General features: G+C 43.2%; 1 protein-coding gene across 1 annotated transcript; it reads left to right on the top strand.

The window, feature by feature from the left end:
* Positions 1-623: 623 nt before the first annotated feature.
* Positions 624-18,044, top strand: gch1 (GTP cyclohydrolase 1). Its single transcript, XM_037096576.1, has 7 exons — positions 624-1,227; positions 1,946-2,589; positions 9,779-9,888; positions 14,299-14,354; positions 15,176-15,207; positions 15,322-15,406; positions 15,663-18,044. Exons 2-7 carry the CDS (start codon positions 2,208-2,210, stop codon positions 15,787-15,789), a joined length of 792 nt encoding a protein of 263 aa, XP_036952471.1. The 5' UTR covers positions 624-1,227; positions 1,946-2,207; the 3' UTR covers positions 15,790-18,044.
* Positions 18,045-18,211: the final 167 nt, after the last annotated feature.

Genomic DNA, 18,211 nt, shown 5'->3' on the forward strand with positions numbered 1-18,211 from the left:
ACACCTTTTCTGTCCATCAGGGGTCTTGCACCACATCAGAAACACAGGGTGGTGGTGTGCACAGACTTATCTGAAGCACCAGGGCCAGAAAAAAATGACTATAAATATTACTTGATGCCACAGATTTTCACAAGTTTGTACTGCAAGCTGAATTACTCTGTGCTGTTGTAGTTGACTTATTTTGTCATTTCATTCTTTGAAGATCACCAGTAGATGAAACACAGTTCTTGAATTTCACATTTTCCAGGGGTTGGACCCCTTGAACTCCATTTTGCTAAAGTAATAATCTCACCTGCTTAGCGACACATTTCAGTGTGTTTATAGTAATGACATTCATGTCAAATACTGTCAGCCTTGATTCAGTGCTTTAAGTTAAAAGTTCTCAGGACTTGTGCAATTAGTTGTGCTGTTTATGATAAATGTCTACATCCTTTTACTCCCACAGACAAACTTTAGTCTTATCTTCTGCCAAGAAGTGAAAAAGTGCAGATATTTCATTTTATTTCATTCTGAAGCAGATTACTGGACTACTTTATTTCTCAATGCAGTCAAGAAATGACCTCATCATTTTTAACAGACATCTATGTTGACCTTTTTGTATTGTTTAATAATAGTTTTGTTGTTTTTCTTGCTACAGCTAGTAGGCTAACTGCCACAGTCCAGTCGCCAGTCAAATATCAGCATCAGGATACAACGAAAGTAAATGTCCTCCGGTAAAGTTAATGAAAAAAAGATGTACTTAGTTACATTTACATTCAGTAAAAAAAGGGTGGCTACTAACAGGATTACAGTTTTAAAATGGAGAATGACAGACAACAACATCACTCCTGTCTTGAGTGAAACCAAATACACTCTTCATAAAGATGCTGATGAAGCTTCTCAGTCATGCCGAGTCTCGCTGGGTGCCGTATCGTTGACAGCTGGACGTGTTTCAGTCTCCTGGAGGCGGTTCACCTCCCACCCAGGTCGCTTCTTCAGTTCTAACCAGCTGGAGGGGAGCTGCAGGCCTTTCAGCTCCGTGTGGGAGTGTCCTCGCAGAGTCGTTAAGGACCCGTGTCGGCTCTGAGTTTCAGAGTCATTGGGGCCACTTGTGGGTAGTTGACCCACCTGGTCTTAATGTGGGTTTCGGAGGCGAGTTGAGCCCAGGTGTGAATGGTTGTTCAGCTGTCGGAGGAGCTCAACGCTGCATTCTCAAGTTTATGATACCTACACGCTTTGTTCAGCCAGGTGATCTTCACAGATGAGCAACACATCGCTAAAATTAAAATATTTTACTTTGCAGTGGCATTTTAAACGTCACCACCGCGAAGCATCTTACCTCACTATTACTACACGCATTTTGTTTGAATTTATTAATCAGCAAGTTGTAAAGCCAGTCAGATTAGTTTATAACTGAAGTCGGCCTGTAAAGACAGACGAGGGAGTGAAAGAGTCTCTGTGTTCATTCAGCCACTTGTTAGCAACCGCCGTTTATAAGACATGAAGGCCTTTTATAATTAAATTGTGGATCATTTAACGGCGTATTTTGTGTTGTTCTACAAAACGTGTAAATATCTTAAGCCTGTGGTGAGCACAGACCTTATTTCAGGCATTTAACCGGAAACCCAATTCAAAAACATCATAGGGTTTGAGACGAGGGAACCAACTACACACTACAACGCTCTGTTGAGATACTTGGATTACAGGTAGATAATTAGTAACTGTATCTAAATACTCCCAAATCTGACCAGATGGCTTTTGGTTCCTAAACCCGACCAGAGCACCAGCACAGTGTTGTGACAAAAGAGAAATAGGAATTGAACCTAAAGAAATGTAAAGTAGAGGGACAGACAGATATAAGGAGCCCAGTTGCAAACATTACTGCTACACAGGTGAAAAGTTACGTGTTGCAGAACTGCAGTTTGCCAACATTTACTCTGGTGATCAGGTTTGTCTGCTAACACAGGTGGATCTTCATGTGTCCATGTGTAAGTGAAGGAGGAGTGGTGGCCCCGCCCCCTGGGGCCCGATCAGCCAATGGGAGGGCTCCGTGGATTATCCTGCTGTTATAAAGTCTGAGGATGCAGCAGCTGACTGGGAGCGAAAACAACTGAAAGTACAACACGAGTGAGCTGTCAGAGCAACTGTGAGCAGAGGAGAACCTGGTCCAACAAGTGCTCAGCAGAGAGGGAAGAGGAAGAAAGTAGACAGAAGAAGAAGAAGAAGTGATGGATCACTCCAAACAGACACAGTACAGCCCCAACGAGAAGAAAGACGCGGGGGCCAGCAGCTCCGTGCTGAACGGACACTTTGACGGGATGGCGAAGCGGCCAGCCGGCGGCACCGGGCGCGCCGCCGCCGCCGCGCAGCCTCCGGGCGCGGAGTCCGGCTCGCACCGGCCGGCCGCCTCGGTGATGGAGAGCTGGAGGGAGGAGCGCACCAGGAGCGTGGAGGACAACGAGATGAGCCTGCCGTCCCTGGCCGCCGCGTACACCACCATCCTGCGGGGGCTCGGGGAGGACCCGCAGCGACAGGGGCTCCTCAAAACCCCCTGGAGGGCCGCCACCGCCATGCAGTTCTTCACCAAGGGCTACCAGGAGAAAATCATCGGTGAGTTTGTTTAAATCCACAAAGCCGCTCAGAGGCGGCGGAGATTTGTCAACAGGTGGCAGCTCTGTGTGAGAGGAGGGTTAAGAGGAAACAAAACTCAGCCGGGCTCCGTGTAATGTGCCGGGAGGAGCTGATGTGAAAGTTGTGAGGCGGAAGTGCCTGAACTGTAACTGAGTACATTTACTCAAGTACTTCTCCACATGTCAGAGGGAAACACTGTACTCTCTCCTCCTCCTCCACATTCATCTGACAGCTGTCGTTACTCTTTAATAAAGTATTCATTAAACCCCCCCCAATACTAATTATTATGAGGTAAACGTGTCAATGCAGACTGTTATATAGCCTTTGCATGAGTAGATCATTATCATTCCGATTTACATTATGGTTTGAAATGCTGATCATTTCCTCCATGAAGCAGATGTTTTTTTGTGTTGTAGAAATCCTGAAAATAGTGAGCAATCTCCCAGAACCCATAGTGACAAAGTCCAAACCTTAAAAATATTTTTTTTAAAAACACTCTGCGATAATTATAACAAATGAACAAATCTTTACATTTGCTGAAACCATGTAACGTGTGTTTTTTTTCTCCGTCAGGCATCTCAGTGAATAATCGACAGATGTTTCCAGTTGAACTTGTGTAAACTGCTGTGTGTAACAAAGGATACTTTACGTTTTGTACAAACAAATCCTGCAACTAGTAACTAAAGCTGTTAGGTGTGTGTTGAAAGCGGCATTAAAAGAAAAAAAAAAAAAAGCCTCAAGGAAAGTACAAGCACCTCAGATTTGTAAGATACCTACGCAGAGTAATCAAGTAAATGTACTTAATTACATTCCACCGCTGGTTTGCATGATAGCATTTTACACACCAGCAAAATATTATATATTTTTTATTTGGTTGCTCCACCAGCTGCAACATGGAAAATGCTGCATTCACAGTAATGTCGAGCTGTCTCATGTAGAGCCGAGGCGATCCATCGATGAGCGAATCGGCGGAGACTAATCTGCAACTTTTTTTCCTCATCGATTAATCGTTAAGTCGTGAATGCCGAACAGCCGCATGAGGATTTGCAGCTTTTCTCCATTTTGCACGATATTAAAGTGAAGATCTTTGGGCCGTCTGTCCAGCAAAACAAGACATTTCAAGATGTCGCTTTCTGTTATTTTATTGGCTGATGTAACAGAACAAGATGTTCAATGAGGAAAGTAATTGACAAATGAATAATCAGTGAAAACAGTCATTAATTGCTGGCAGAACAAGTCATTGAAGACGTTGCTGTTTTTTCTCTGACATCCTTAAACTACTCGATCCATCGAGGGAATGCTTTCCAGATGAATCCATGCGAAGGAATCATCATTAGTTGCAGCCGTCGCCTCGCTCGTGCACAAGAGAATCCCGATATGAATTTAAGTGGGAATTTTGTGTGAATGAACCGTTCACAGCAGTGTTACCATTAAAAAGATCCAGCAGGAGTGAAGGAGGGAACAGTTTGTCTTGAGCGCCTGCCCTCGCCGCTTCAAGCGTCTCTCCCATTTCTAACGTGTTTTAAAGGTGAGCATCACCGAAAACTAGAATGAGATTGATTTGCTTGATCTAAGCTGAGGAAAAAAAAGGGCTCTTCAGAGCTGAAGATCTGTAGGAATTTACAACAGAGTTCCTTGACGTTGGATGCAGCCAAACCGGCCTGGTCTGCTGCTCCAGGGAGGGTTTGCTGAGTCACGCTGGGGTGTAAGCACCCGGAGAAGGGTTGATGTGCAGCGTCAGGTCCACATTGGTCGGTTTCTTACTGCCCCGGCTTCTTCTGGAGTGGCTGGAAACGGGGAGCTGCCCCCTCATCTCCTCCAGAACTCCATCTGGAGGCAGTTTGTCTGTTTGTGTGTGTGTTAAAGACACTGTAATGGTAAAGAAAGGAATGCAGGGAAAAAAATGTGAAGGCTCAGAGTTAGCAGAGGTGATGGATGATTCATGTAGTTTGATCCCGAGAACGACAAAAGAGTCCCGCCTTCTTCTCACCTCTGACCAGTGAAGGTGGTGAAGATGATTATGATTTCTTCAGTCCGTGCGTTTGTGTCGCTCTTCAGGCGGCGCTCTGTCCGCCTGCTGATTGGCTGTTACGGGAGACTCCCCCCCCTTTGACTTGTTGGAAAGCGGAGAACACAAAAAACACATGTAGTCCTCGGAGGGCCTGATGTTTGCCGGAGAGTTGAGAGGTTTTTAGCGAGCGCCATTCTCTTTGATCATTGTGCTCACGTGTGTGTGTGTGTGTGTGTGTGTGTGTGTGTGTGTGTGGGGTCACGGGTTCAGATTGCATCACAGCATGGGCCCAAAATCCTCTTGTCGTCGAGCACATGACCAATAAAACTGAACAAGTAAAAGTTATGCAGAGATTAAGCAGGAATTCTGAGCCCGTGATATTAAAGGAGCTCCATTACAGATGCAAATATTCTGTTCAGCTGTGAATGTTTAGTGCGCAGGTTTTTCACTTTTAATAGATTTTTTTCATTATTAATAAATCTGTGAACAATTCCCCTAGTTATTGTTTTGGGCTATAAAATATCAGCAAATAATGAAATATCTTCATAATGCAAGTAGACATATTGAAATAGCTTTTTATGTGTCCAAACGACCAAATATGTCTGATTTACTGTCATTGAAAACAAACATAAACAATTATTTCCAATTGATTTTCTGCAGATTGACCAAACATAGCACTTCTCACACAGCAGGGTGACGCAAAGACTTTCACACAATGAAAAGTAAAAGATCCCCAGCAATAATACACAAGAACTGAGGAGTCCTTGAAGCAACATACACAAATAAAATGCCATCATTAATAAAATGCAGAGATAAAACGCTATTAACAACAGATTACACACAGTAATGTACATACAGAAACGTTTGACACCACCAGTCAAAACACCTCCGTCTCCCACCCGTCCCGAGCGTGACACCACCCTCTCTTCTACAAACAACGACTCAGGCCCAACGGTCCGAACGCAAAGCTGAATCCCTGAGAAATGTGCCTGAATCTCAGAGTATCGCAGGACCCAACAGCACACCCGCCTCCACCTCCATCAGCCCGTGGAGCTGCTGGCTGCTGGCACGGCCGTAGACTCTCGGTGATCATTGTTCTCAGTTAGGAGAACATCGTTTTCTCCAATGCATTCAAGTTAATTGCTGAGATCTGGGAACACGATTTCTTCACCGCAAAGTCCAGGTTTTCAAGAAACATGAGCGGACAGACGATCAGACGAGCTAGCCCAAGCTTCATCCTCTCACAGGGGTCGCAGCTAAAACTGAAAACAGTAGGCCAACAGCAAACACCTGCTGTGTTGTTAAGATTCAGAAATCGGGGATCAGAAGTTACCAGAAGTTCCTGGGCAGTGTCGATCTGCATGCCATGTTCAAACTATAATCATGAAATGATTTACATTTAGGGATCATACACGTATTTATAGAACATTTTTACATCACAAAAATTCAACACATCAAACAATTAATGTAGTGTATTTAATTTGTTTAATTTTTTTCATTTTGCACAAGAAATATATGTTGGGCTCAAATGTAGCCGTATGGCGACCAGGATTCAGTTACACATGGGGCGAACACGTGATGTAAACCACTTCATCGGGAGGTAAAACTGAAAGTAAGAGCGCCTGAAATGTTGTAATAATCCCTCGTTTGATAAAAACAAAATTGTGTTTGTACACAACTGCAGTGCATTGTGTTTGCAACAGGTAATCATGTCACTGTCCCCGCCCCTTTACTAATACGGATATGGATACAGTTTACTCACTATGTGCACTAGTGGCGCCAAAACAAAACAAAAACACAGAACTGAACTTTACGATTTTTACAGTTTCCTCAGTTCAAGCACAGAACAGCCCTGCATTTGAATTAGACTGTGTAACCCTAATGCTAGCAGCTACGCTTGTTCCCTGTTAGCTCAACACCCAACACCTGCGCTGAACGACTGACATCTGATCAACAGCTGATTCCGTGGTTGCCTCGCAACCAAAAGGCAGCGCAGTGCATCAGGCAGTCTTCAGATTCAGTCAATAAACGTCTTTTCGAATAAACAGAAACGCAATTTCCTGAGACTCAGCAGATCTGGAGGCATCACGAGCGTTAAATATTATGGGATGCGAAGCCGGGAAGTAAACAGCTGGTTATAAATGTCGTTCAAACACACATTTAATGGCAGGGGCGTGCAGCGATGACTCATGAATACATGCCAGGGGTCAGGAGTATGTATAGAGAGTGTGTGTCTGCGTGTGTGTCTGTATTACACACACACACACACACACACACACACACACACACACACCTGGCTGTATGAACAATAAGTGAATAACCTTAATAACCTATATTCATTCACTTCACCACCTTATTCAGAGCATGTCAACATGTGGCCTCCACACTCTGTGTGTATATGAATGAGTACAACACACAAACACACACACAGACACACACACACACACAAGAGGCAGCACTATTGAATGAAGAGCTGATGATGAGTAACACTGTCATTACCTGATAGCTGCCTCGTCTTTCTGTCACCCAGGGCGTCTGGACCGGCAGAACTGACAGTTCTCACCAGCTGCCCTTTTTGTAGTTATGGTTGACTTGATGTGTTTTCCTTCAAGGTGTGTGTGGGTGTGTGTGTGTGTGTGTGTGAGAGAGAGAGAGAGAGAGCGATAACTGATGGTGTAAGAATAAGAAGCTGTAATCAGGAGGAGGAGGCGGGTGGATTATAATTCTGGTTTATTACAACAAGCTGAATCTTATTTTTGTAGTTTTAACCATCTTTTCCATCAGTTATCATCACATCTTATACAAAACAGCGATAATTTACATCTTAATATTAGTGTCTAAAATGCGAAAAACAAGAGAAAAGGGTTTCTACTAGTTTTGAACCTGTAAGCAAAGTCTTGCTCTCCAAACTTTGTTCTTCATTACAAAATTTCCAAACAGGATGACTTTATCAAGGTGTCATCCTGAAGGAAACTGTATCTAGAACCAGTTTAACACATTTGTGAATCAATAACATCCAATTTACACCAAACAAATGGACATCAAGGGAAAGTTAAACTCAAAATCAAAAAACACATGTACCTGTAGTGCCATGGATCCATGTTGGATTGATTTGGAAACTAAATAGCTCCTACTGCTCACAGCGAGGTCTGTGGATCATCTTAAGTAACCAAGTCATGATTTCTGGAAAGAGTGAAAACTGTTCAGTCTTTCAGACGTAGTTTTTGGCACTCTGAGTGCCATCTTGTTCTGTTATATTCAAGAGAAAGCAGACATCTCTGCGACCGATATCACTGTAGCACCACAGCAGGGTTGACCCATGTGGTTTTTGGTGAAATGTCTCGGCAGCCATTGGATGGATCACCATGTGCAGTGGTGGGATGTAGGCGGGTACATTTTCTCAAGTTCAAAACTATTTTAAATATGATTTTAAGGTACTTGTGCTTCGCTTGAGTCGTTCCACGTTATGTTATATTGTACTTCTTACTCTGCTACATTTATGTGACGGCTTCAGTGTCACGACTGAAACAAAAATGGGACCCAAACACAAGGCACACTGTCGGGTAGGTGACTAAACAAAAAGCGAGCTGTAGTAAAGAAAGATGAAATCCAAAATTTCATGAAATAAAAAAAAAACAAAAAAAACGAATGTCTGTCATTGTGTCAAAGGAGCTGTCATATGTTTGTTTTTAATATGATGTACGTGACGTATCCTCCGCTGCACAGAGGACTTCGAGTCACAGAAAAGCATGCTGGCTTTCATACGGCAAAATGTGTCCGTATGTAGTCGGACATCCTGGTATTTTTGGCCTGTTGCATTTCAATTCATTCTTACTGGGACAATCTTTTTTCTGGCACACTTAATATTATGGTAGTACGGGTCTTAGAACACAGCAAAGGACTTGAATACACAAGGGGCGATTAACTTGATAGAGCACAGGTGAGCAGCATAAAGGGCCAAGTGCGTTTAAAGAAACAGACTAAATGAGTGTTGGTCACAGGTTTTGAGCTCGTCAGATGTTAAAATGTGATGAACCAGAAACGGCAGCTATCAGAACAATCGGAGGAGAGACTAACCACAGTAACGGGCCTGAGATGAATACTGATGAATCTCAGCCTGGTCTGAGTCAATCAAGTCAGACAGTCACACAAAAGCTAACTGACTCATGGTTTCTCGTTCAGGGGAGATGTGAACTGTCCCAAAGCAGAATATCTCATCTGCAGTGAAAAAGCTGTCAGAAGTCCTAAATAAGATTGAGAGACAATGTTTCTCTGATGGTGGGGAAGATGTCACCAAGCTGCGTCACAATAAGACGAACAAAAATGTAAAAAAACAAAACAAAAAAAAAAGATGTTCAGAGCGTCCGAATGTGTCGATCTTCTACCTGTTACCCTGTTGACAACAAGCGGCAGCCACTGAAGCAGCAAGTCAGTCTGCGGTGTGTTGTCACGTTGACCTCGCCCCTCCTCGTCCCCTCTCCCTCGAACAGATAGCCAGTCAGGAAATTAAAAACTGCCACAGTGAGAGCGAGAGGCGCCTGCGTCGTCAGAAAACAGATAAAGCGCTTTATTGAACCCAAGGCAACTGAAAAATGCAATAAAGCGACAACAGGAAGGCGTGTATGGAAGCAGGGCTATAATTAGACGGTGATGTTTGCTGGGGGAGAAACACCGAAGTCGGTGATAAAGAGAGCGGCGGAACGGTGGAGGTGAACAGGGCGTCCCCGGTGGTTTCCATCTGTCTGTCCTCGAGGGGACAGAAAAGTGACGAACGATGCTTTTTGTACAGAGCTTAACGCTGGCAAAGGACATAAAATCAGGATGAACTGCACATAACTGGATTAAGGAGAAATAATGATTCAATTAAATCAGAATCATTAACAGGTTTATTGCCTAAAAGGTCTGAAAATGTTGTATTTTCGTGCATAACAGTTACAATAAAATGCAAATGTAAAACTGTTTTTTTAATTTATGCTTTAGATTCAAAATGATGAAATTTACTACATCTTTTATACAAATTTCATGAATAAAAAAGCTATTTCTTAAAGAAATCAGTGGATCAAATGAATGAATAAATAGAAAAGGTAGGTGACTGTGAGTATGTATTTAAAAAATACAGATGTTTACATATTATTATACTGATGTTTGTCTCCGCAGACGTGCTGAACGACGCCATCTTCGACGAGGACCACGACGAGATGGTGATCGTCAAAGACATCGACATGTTCTCCATGTGCGAGCATCACCTGGTGCCCATCTTCGGCAGGGTGAGAGAAACACACGCGCAGAAACACAAGAAGTAAACGCACACGTGCTGGGATTCATCCGTACACCATAGCAGGAGAAACCGGAAGCCCGTTGCTCCGGTTTCGGTCAGAAATGAGGGAATTTAGAGGGAAGGGAAATCAGTTGGAGCAAATAAAATGAACTGAGAAGAACATTTATTCCTTCACGGACAGATGAGTTCACTTGATGATATGATTGGTAGAAGAGACTGGGTGCCAGTTTTTGTAGGTGACCTGTGTTTGACTTGGTAATGGTCATCAGATGTTTGTATAAGCAGTGTTAGAGTAGCAGTATTGATTGAAACACCCCCAGTGAGCACCAACTAGGATTTTAAAGATGATTTATAGTTGAAAAGTGACCGACTGACTCTAAACTAGGGGTCGACCGATATGGCTTTTCTGGGGCAGGTGCTGATGCTGATTATAAGGAATCAAGGAGTCTGAAAACTGATATTTGGGACTGATACTTTGACTGATTGTAGGTTGAAAGAGAGACAATATTGATAAGTTTGAAGGTTTTATCCAAATTAGTACTGCACCGGTACTGTAGGTGAAACGCGGTCTACATGTCTCTACATATCTTCAACACATTGAATGTTTGTTTTTTTCTCTTATATAACGTCATAAACATGAGCCACACTGAAGAGGGAAGGATACTGCGCTCAGTGGAGCATATCCCTCGGGCGAGGGCCCAACAGTCCCCTTTAATTTAATCAAGCCTAATCCAATATCAAATAAACACTTCAATCAGCTTGATCTGGATTTGGTTTTGGATCTGCGTCAAATTGTACCAGCCACCTAAATACGGCTGATATCTTTCATTAAGGTCTGTGAATTGTTCCCTGAGAAATTAAGGAAAGTGTCAAAAAAACAAACAAACACACACACAGTCTTGCAAATGTTAAAGAAAGCGAGAAAAAACAGCTGGATCTGCACCAACAGTTAACAGGGTCTATTCTGGGCTGAGTCCCATCCTCGTTCCAAGTTTCGTGTAAATCCATTCGGTTGTTTTTGTTCAATCCTGCTGACAAACCAACAAACCAACACTGCTCTGCTTTCTGTTAAAATCATTACGAGGGATACTTTTTTATTTTTAAACCGTCTCCTTATAGGAAGCTGCGAGTATTCATAGTACAAAAACCTCGCACAAGCAGGGAATCAGATGTGTATCTTAGATAAACCCAGTCTCCATTTGACGTTAATCTGGAGGCTGCGGGTCTGAACAACAGAGGCAGGCAACATGAGAAACAATGAGATTAGCTGAGATCTGTTTATCCTGCCTTTGTTTTCTGTTTCTTTAGCCTCCCCTCCGCTCCTTTGACATCACTGCTCTCCACTAAAATGCAATTGGCTTCTTCCCTCTTTCTCATTTTTCTCCCTCCGCTTCCCGTATCCCTCCATCTTTGCCTGCAGGTGCATGTCGTTTAAGACAATAGAGGTTGGCAGCTGATCCTTTTCCAACGGTGTAAATGGGCCCTGATGACAGCAGTGAATCACACAAACATTTACCGCACCTCCTGTGTTAGTGTGTGTGTGTGTGTGTGTGTGTGTGTGTGTGTGTCCATCAGGTGGCTGTGTGTGTCCCTAAACCTCTTCCCTCCCCTCGTCATCGTCAGCAGCGTCGCCTCTTATCCAGCCTCTCTCATCTGTCTGTCTGTCCGTCTCTCAGTGAGTCACCACACAGACAGAGGCCTCCTCCTCCTCCTCCTCCTCCTCCTCCTCCTCCTCCTCCTCCTGTATTGTTGGTTGGATGGCGTGCAGGTCGCCACTGGCTGTTTGATAAATTGTTTCAGCGTCTGGCACACAAGAGCTAAGGTGTTATTTACTTTGAGATCAGCAGTGCCGCTCTCATATTAGCAGCTTTAGGAGGACAAACATCTGTCATGTGTTCCCATATTCAGTAGTCACTTTCTCTTCCTGTCAGCGTTCCTCTTCAAACAGAGAATGGGGCAGAGAGGTAATAGTCATATGCAGCTATTTACATCGCAACCTGGCAAGATCAACGTAACTTGCATGGATTAGGAAGTTCTTCTTTGGGTGTTGGTCAAACTGTAACCTGTACCGTACTCTGCTAAACTCCCCCCCTCTGCTCTAGCTGGTAAACACCATTCTGCTGTGAACATTAGAGTTCTACAGAGGAAGTAGATACCACATGGAGAGATGTGCCGTAGAGTTCCCCTCCTGGCTCCGCACGCGAGCTCCTGCTCGGCCCACAGACCTTTACATTGTGAAGACGTCACGGATAAATAAATATTTTTTCTCAGCTTATTACAGAAAGAGTCATAATCGTCTTCATTTGCACTTCTTGGTTTCTCTGTCAACATTTTTTTAATAATTGAGGTTTATGGGGAGATTTTTTGCTGCAATACCACGAGTCGCCGTGCCACTGTGGAAGCAAAGCTGAGCGAGGTCTGCTCTGACTACAGTTAACAACAAATTAATAACAAATGTCCAACTTCAATATAATACCTCAAAACTGTCAGTATTCCAGATCATGGCGCGAAATTGTCGCAACACTGATGACATAAAACGTCACATTTGTATAAAAATTTGTATAATCTGGCGTCGTTGGCAGGAGAAGGTGAAGCACGTCCAGTCGCGCTCATCTTTATGATGGGACATCGACCGTCATCCATTTTTTCTCACCACACAGGATGAAATGAGGAATTGTTGTTCGTGACGCCCTACATGTGTCGGGTTGGACTATTATTGGGCTGAAATCCTGTAGTCTGAAACTGGCATTAAGTGTTAACTACAGAAGGGCTTTGACGACGCTAGAGAGAAAGAAAAGACACGATTGCAAACGTTCCTCTTTTTCCACCTCGCAGCACCAGGAGCAGCCTTTCCCTGTCTCTTCACCACGTTGACAGTTGAAGAGCGCTCTGTGCTCCTATTGGTCGATGGCGTTTTCTGCCCGGACACAGACTCTCGTCCACTACGACACAGTACACAGGACAGAATGATCAACAGTGGTGTAAACTGAAGGACTACGAGTTAGAGAGGCGAGGATTAGGAAACTTCCTGTGTGGTCATGTTGTCTTTAGTTTGAGTCCTCCTGTAGACTTTTGTTTTTGTTTTGGGGGATTACAAAGATACCTTTATGAATAATTTATGAATGTTAGATGTGAAAAAAAAAATGAGCCTCTAAATCCCTAATATTTTCATTTGATTGAATGATGTAGGCATGAGAAACACAGGTTGGGTTATCACTTGACGGATCCAAGTCCGATTTTTGTATTTTTTGCTCCGTTTTGGTCTCCACACCCTCCCTGAGAAACATACCTGCCTGTTTAGTTGCAAAATGTTTCGCTCTCTTCACTTGTTTGTTTCCTCTCATTCTTGGAGTGGTGTTTTGTCTTTTTGGTTTTTTTTTTTTCGCCTGTGCCAGTAAATACAAATAACTTGAGCGGGCGAGTGAAATGGCCTCCGTCACAGTCAGAGCGTTTGATGTCGATATGTCAGGCTGCCGCGGCACAGAGGGAGGGACGGGAAGAAACAGGGGGAAAAGAGATCTGTGCACGCTTGTTGCCGCTGCCCTTTCTCTCGTCTTGTCAACAAATTGCGTTTGACATTTGAGTGGAGCGCGTGTGTGTGTGTGTGTGTGTGTGCAAGAGAATTAGAGCCTCCAGACATCCACAGCCGTGATTCTCCAGCTGATGACTCCATTTCTTCCTGCTCTCGTCTGCTGCTCATCCACCTGTTCTGCTCTCGTCTTTTATTCTTGTCCTCTTGCGTTCCGCCGTACGTGTCCGCCTGACGGTTAACTCAAAACTCATTCTGGTAAACTCACAGTCACTGTAACTGAGCGGTCGTCTCACACTGCAAGAGCTTATAATTTAAAGTATGTTTTCAGGAAAAAAGGCACCTCCATGTGTTTTGTTGAAACGTTTTTGTTACTGTTTTTTTTTTGTAGTTTTGTGCCCATTTGGAGAGTTTATTTTGAGCTCAGAGCTCAATGGACTTCCATTGACCATCATGAAGCTGTGCTAGCTCTGTGGAATTAGAGCATTCGTGATAACTGAAGGGAGACAGAGTCTTGATTTATGAAGATTTTAGGGTTTTGTGTTTTGATCAAAAAACAGGTTGCAATTGTTTTGGCAGATGTTACAATTGTGATGGGAGCCACGATAAGTGAGAATGATCAAATTTCATTTGAACTGTGTTCTTTTTGTTTTTGTTTTTTTCCTGACGGGAACCTCTATCAGTGCTGCAGAAGACATGAGCAGATTTTACTTGCACAGTTGTAGTTGCTCACGCTAAACTGCTGAATGTGTACGTAGCGTTCGCTGGCCATTTTTCCAACCTGGCTACAATAAAAGAAGCATATTTGCCATATTCAACATTGTTCTGTTGTGTTTTCATATTTGGTCCTGATTTTGCTTCTTCGTGCAGGTTCACATCGGTTACCTCCCCAACAAGAGAGTTCTGGGTCTCAGCAAGCTCGCCAGGTGAGAGAATTCACTCTGTGTGTGTGTGTGTGTGTGTCCTCCCAGTGTGTAACTGGCCAACTTACTGTAGATATGTGTGCGTGTGTGTGTGTCAGAGAGAGAGCTAGTGTGTATTTAAGCTGATTATTAAAAGGTGTGTGTGTGTGTGTGTGTGTGTGTGTGTTTGTTTGTGTGCTAGTGAAGAATCTGATCCCACTGACCCCAATACCTTCAGGCTTATATTAACACCTAACACCCCACACTAACCCAGTGGACGTACACACTCGCATTGTGATGAGAAACGGCTGAAACATTCACAATTTCAAGACACGAATCAAAGCATTTGGGTTGGTGTCATGTGTAGCCTGTCGCAGCTCTCCGCTACACACTGGCTGGCGCTGATTAAAAAGCTATAATTTTCACAGTAACATTAACACTGAAGATATTTATATTTTGAGAGCAACGTTAACGCGCGGCTTCCCCCTCTTACATTATCATCTTTGAAGCACATTTTTGCCGTTTCTGTCCGGAGCTTTCCTTCCCTCTATGTTCGTACAGCGCGTGCTGCCTCTCCTCGTGCTGCCCGTTTGGTCTTGTGACATTTTCTTGAAGGTGAATGAGGTCAAATTTGTCCAAAGTGGTTCTGCTCACGGAGAAGAGCAACAGGTCGGAGGTGAAGACCTGGTCGTTTCCGTGGACCCGATGGTTTTCCCTCTGTTCTGTCATCAGACCGGGAAGCAGCTTAAGAATTATCATCGCTCATATTTATTCTGGTGCCTCTGAATGGGTGTAATGTGTTGCGGCGAGGATGCATTGCTAAGTCCCTCTTTTCTCTCACTCAGGATTGTTGAAATCTACAGCCGTCGACTACAAGGTACCTCTCAACAGTCTGCTGTCACACAAACACTCGTGACGATGATGTTTCTGTGCAGAGTTCAGTGCTGTTTGTTCTGTCCAGCCTGCTTCATGTTTGTCCGTCTGTCCACAGTTCAGGAGAGGTTGACCAAACAAATTGCCGTGGCGATCACCGAGGCCCTGCAGCCCACCGGGGTCGGCGTAGTCATCGAGGCGACGTACGTTTATATCTGTTTATACTCATCTTTCCCTTTAACTGTCCTCCACCTCCTTTCCTTTCCTTTCCTGCTTCAGTTTGATTTACTTCTTCTGATTGTGTTTTCATCACTTCCCCTCTCTTCTCATTTTGTCTGCCCTCTCCTTGTTTCCTTTCCTTTGCCTCGCTCACTTCCTCCTTTTATTATTCTCACATCTTTACCGTCCCTTCACGTCCTGGCCTTTTGCTGTTTAACCTGCCTCTCCTCCTCTCCGCAGTCACATGTGTATGGTGATGCGAGGCGTTCAGAAGATGAACAGTAAAACTGTCACCAGCACCATGTTGGGAGTTTTCAGGGAAGATCCAAAAACCCGGGACGAGTTTCTGACACTGATCAGGAGCTGAGGAGGATGAAGCTCCTCCTCTTCCTCCTCCTCCTGTTGCCTGAGGTTACCTCCACCTGTGTGTGTGTGTATGAGTGTGTGTGTATGAGTGTGTGTGTTTTCATCCCACCAAAGGCAGTGACAGAGTGTTTACTGTTTTCAGTCCGACTCTTTCAATTCATCAGATAAGGGGAAGCGTTACCGCGGCAACATGTTGTTTACCCTCAGACAGGACAGACTTTAACCGTGTTTGTCCACGTCTGATCTCTGTGCTCATTAATCAAATATGAGCGATCGGCCTCATACAAGAGTTTAACAGAGATATCCTATCCATGGAACAAAAGAAGCAGAGTTTAAAGGCCTTATTGAATCAATAAATCAAAAGTGTCACAAATAATTAACACAAAAATAAAGATTTGTGAGAACAGTTTGAGAAATGAGGGCTAGCATCGTTTTTACAGTGAGGTTTTTCAGAGCTCAATGATGTACAATCACAGCACAGAATTTCTTTATTCAATGCTCAATCCTCAAAAAATGACATCTCATAAATTAATAAAAGGCGTGCAGGTCTACATAGCATTTTGTTACTCAAACCATCTACCGACTCTGAGGGAAGTTAGAGGTAATGTCTTGAGGAGAAACTCAGGACTGTTGACTGTTGAAACAGCTAGCTACTTAACTGATTAGTTGACTGACAGAATGACGATATGGTACGATACGATACGATACGATACGATACGATACGATACGATACGATACGATACGATACGATGCAAGAAATGCTTTATTAATCCTCCAGGGGGAAACTGAGTAAAATAAAAGCACATCATAACCATTTCTACCTAAACAAAACACAATTCCGAGTCCAAGCGACTAAAACACATGGAAACAAAAATGTTGGATGCAGACAAATAGGCACCAGCGTATTTCATGCTAATAATACAAATGATATGCCATATAAAAGCTGAAACTCTACCAAGTCAAGGCCACATAAAAAAACAGCCATATTTAGATGGAATGGCCTTAACATGAGAAATCTAAAATGACTTCATTTCATTGAACCAGTCCTGACAGAAGGAGAGTTCAGATGCCATGCTGTAGTCTTCCAGAGCTTTTGGGCTGCAGCTGCATCATTTCAGGGTAATATTCACTCTAAAAATGCAACAGTTTGTTGTTAATTCAATATTTTATTCATGCTCAATGAAAACTTCATTTTACTCTGACCCTGTGAGATCTATACTGATGCTTACATCTCTGCAGAAATCTCACGAGTGTTACCTTTACTTGGAATTGTGATAGTTCTTAAAACATTCATCGAGCACAAATTCCTAAACATTTGCAGATTGCAGCTCTGAAATTTGAGGATTTTCTGTGTAGAATTAAATATCGTCAGGGGGAAATTATGATAAAATAAAGACTCAACAACTAATCGATGAGATGGAAAAGAGATCTACAGATCTAATCTTTTTATTAATGTGTGATCATGTTTCTGTGATGGACCAGACTTTAACACTCTGTCACACCTCAAAACCACCAGTTAACACACATCATCCTCTTTTATTCAGGACTCCAGCTGAGATAACAGTTTTTTAAAACTACAATTCACAAAACAAAACAAGTATTTAGATATCAAATATATTGGAACATGTAGTTCAAAGTCATCAGGGGAAATATGAGCTAAATGCAGCTTGAAAAAAACTGTTTTCTCAGTTTTACAATATTTTTGTCTTTGTCTTATTCGTGTTACTATGATCCTGTGAAGGATCCGCCTGTATGTGCCAACTCACCTCTCGATTAAAACCAAAACAACAACTTCATGGTTCACACTGAGCTACAGACTCACCGCCGTCTGAATACAAACTGAAAATTTTGATTTCCCATGAGAGGTGAATGAAAAGTGTGTATGATAGAGTGTGTGTGTTCAGTGACCTTGTGTTTACTCATGTAGCATATTTTGGCATTTTAATACATCATCATGTCCCCAGACTGACTGTGGGAGGTTTTAACTTGTGCAATGTGGTGACTGGAGTAGTGTGTGTGTGTGTGTGTGTGTGTGTGTGTGTGTGTGTGTGTGCATGTGTGAGAGTTTGTGTGTGTGTGTGTGTGTGTTGGAGGGAAGTTGAGCGCTAACAAACGGCTCGGATGTTGTTTTTTGTGGCCTTGTTGAGATGGATGGCCTGTTCTGTGGCCCCTTCACCATCATTGTCACTTTATGTACTGTGTTCATTTCAAATACTTTTTAATCAAAGAAAGTAAATCTCTATGTGACGGCGATGACTATGTGTTTCTTTATAGAACTGACGTGTGTGTCCACTTCATTCAAAACAGGTGACTCTCTCATTGTTAGACCCCAGCATTCATGCAGTGTCAGCAGAACAGGAAGTACAGTGTTATTTTAACTTAAAGGTAGTTGGCCTCATAATTACAACATATAGACAGCCAAA

The sequence above is a fragment of the Acanthopagrus latus genome, chromosome 4, assembly GCF_904848185.1.
Source record: "Acanthopagrus latus isolate v.2019 chromosome 4, fAcaLat1.1, whole genome shotgun sequence".
Classification (NCBI taxonomy): domain Eukaryota; kingdom Metazoa; phylum Chordata; class Actinopteri; order Spariformes; family Sparidae; genus Acanthopagrus; species Acanthopagrus latus.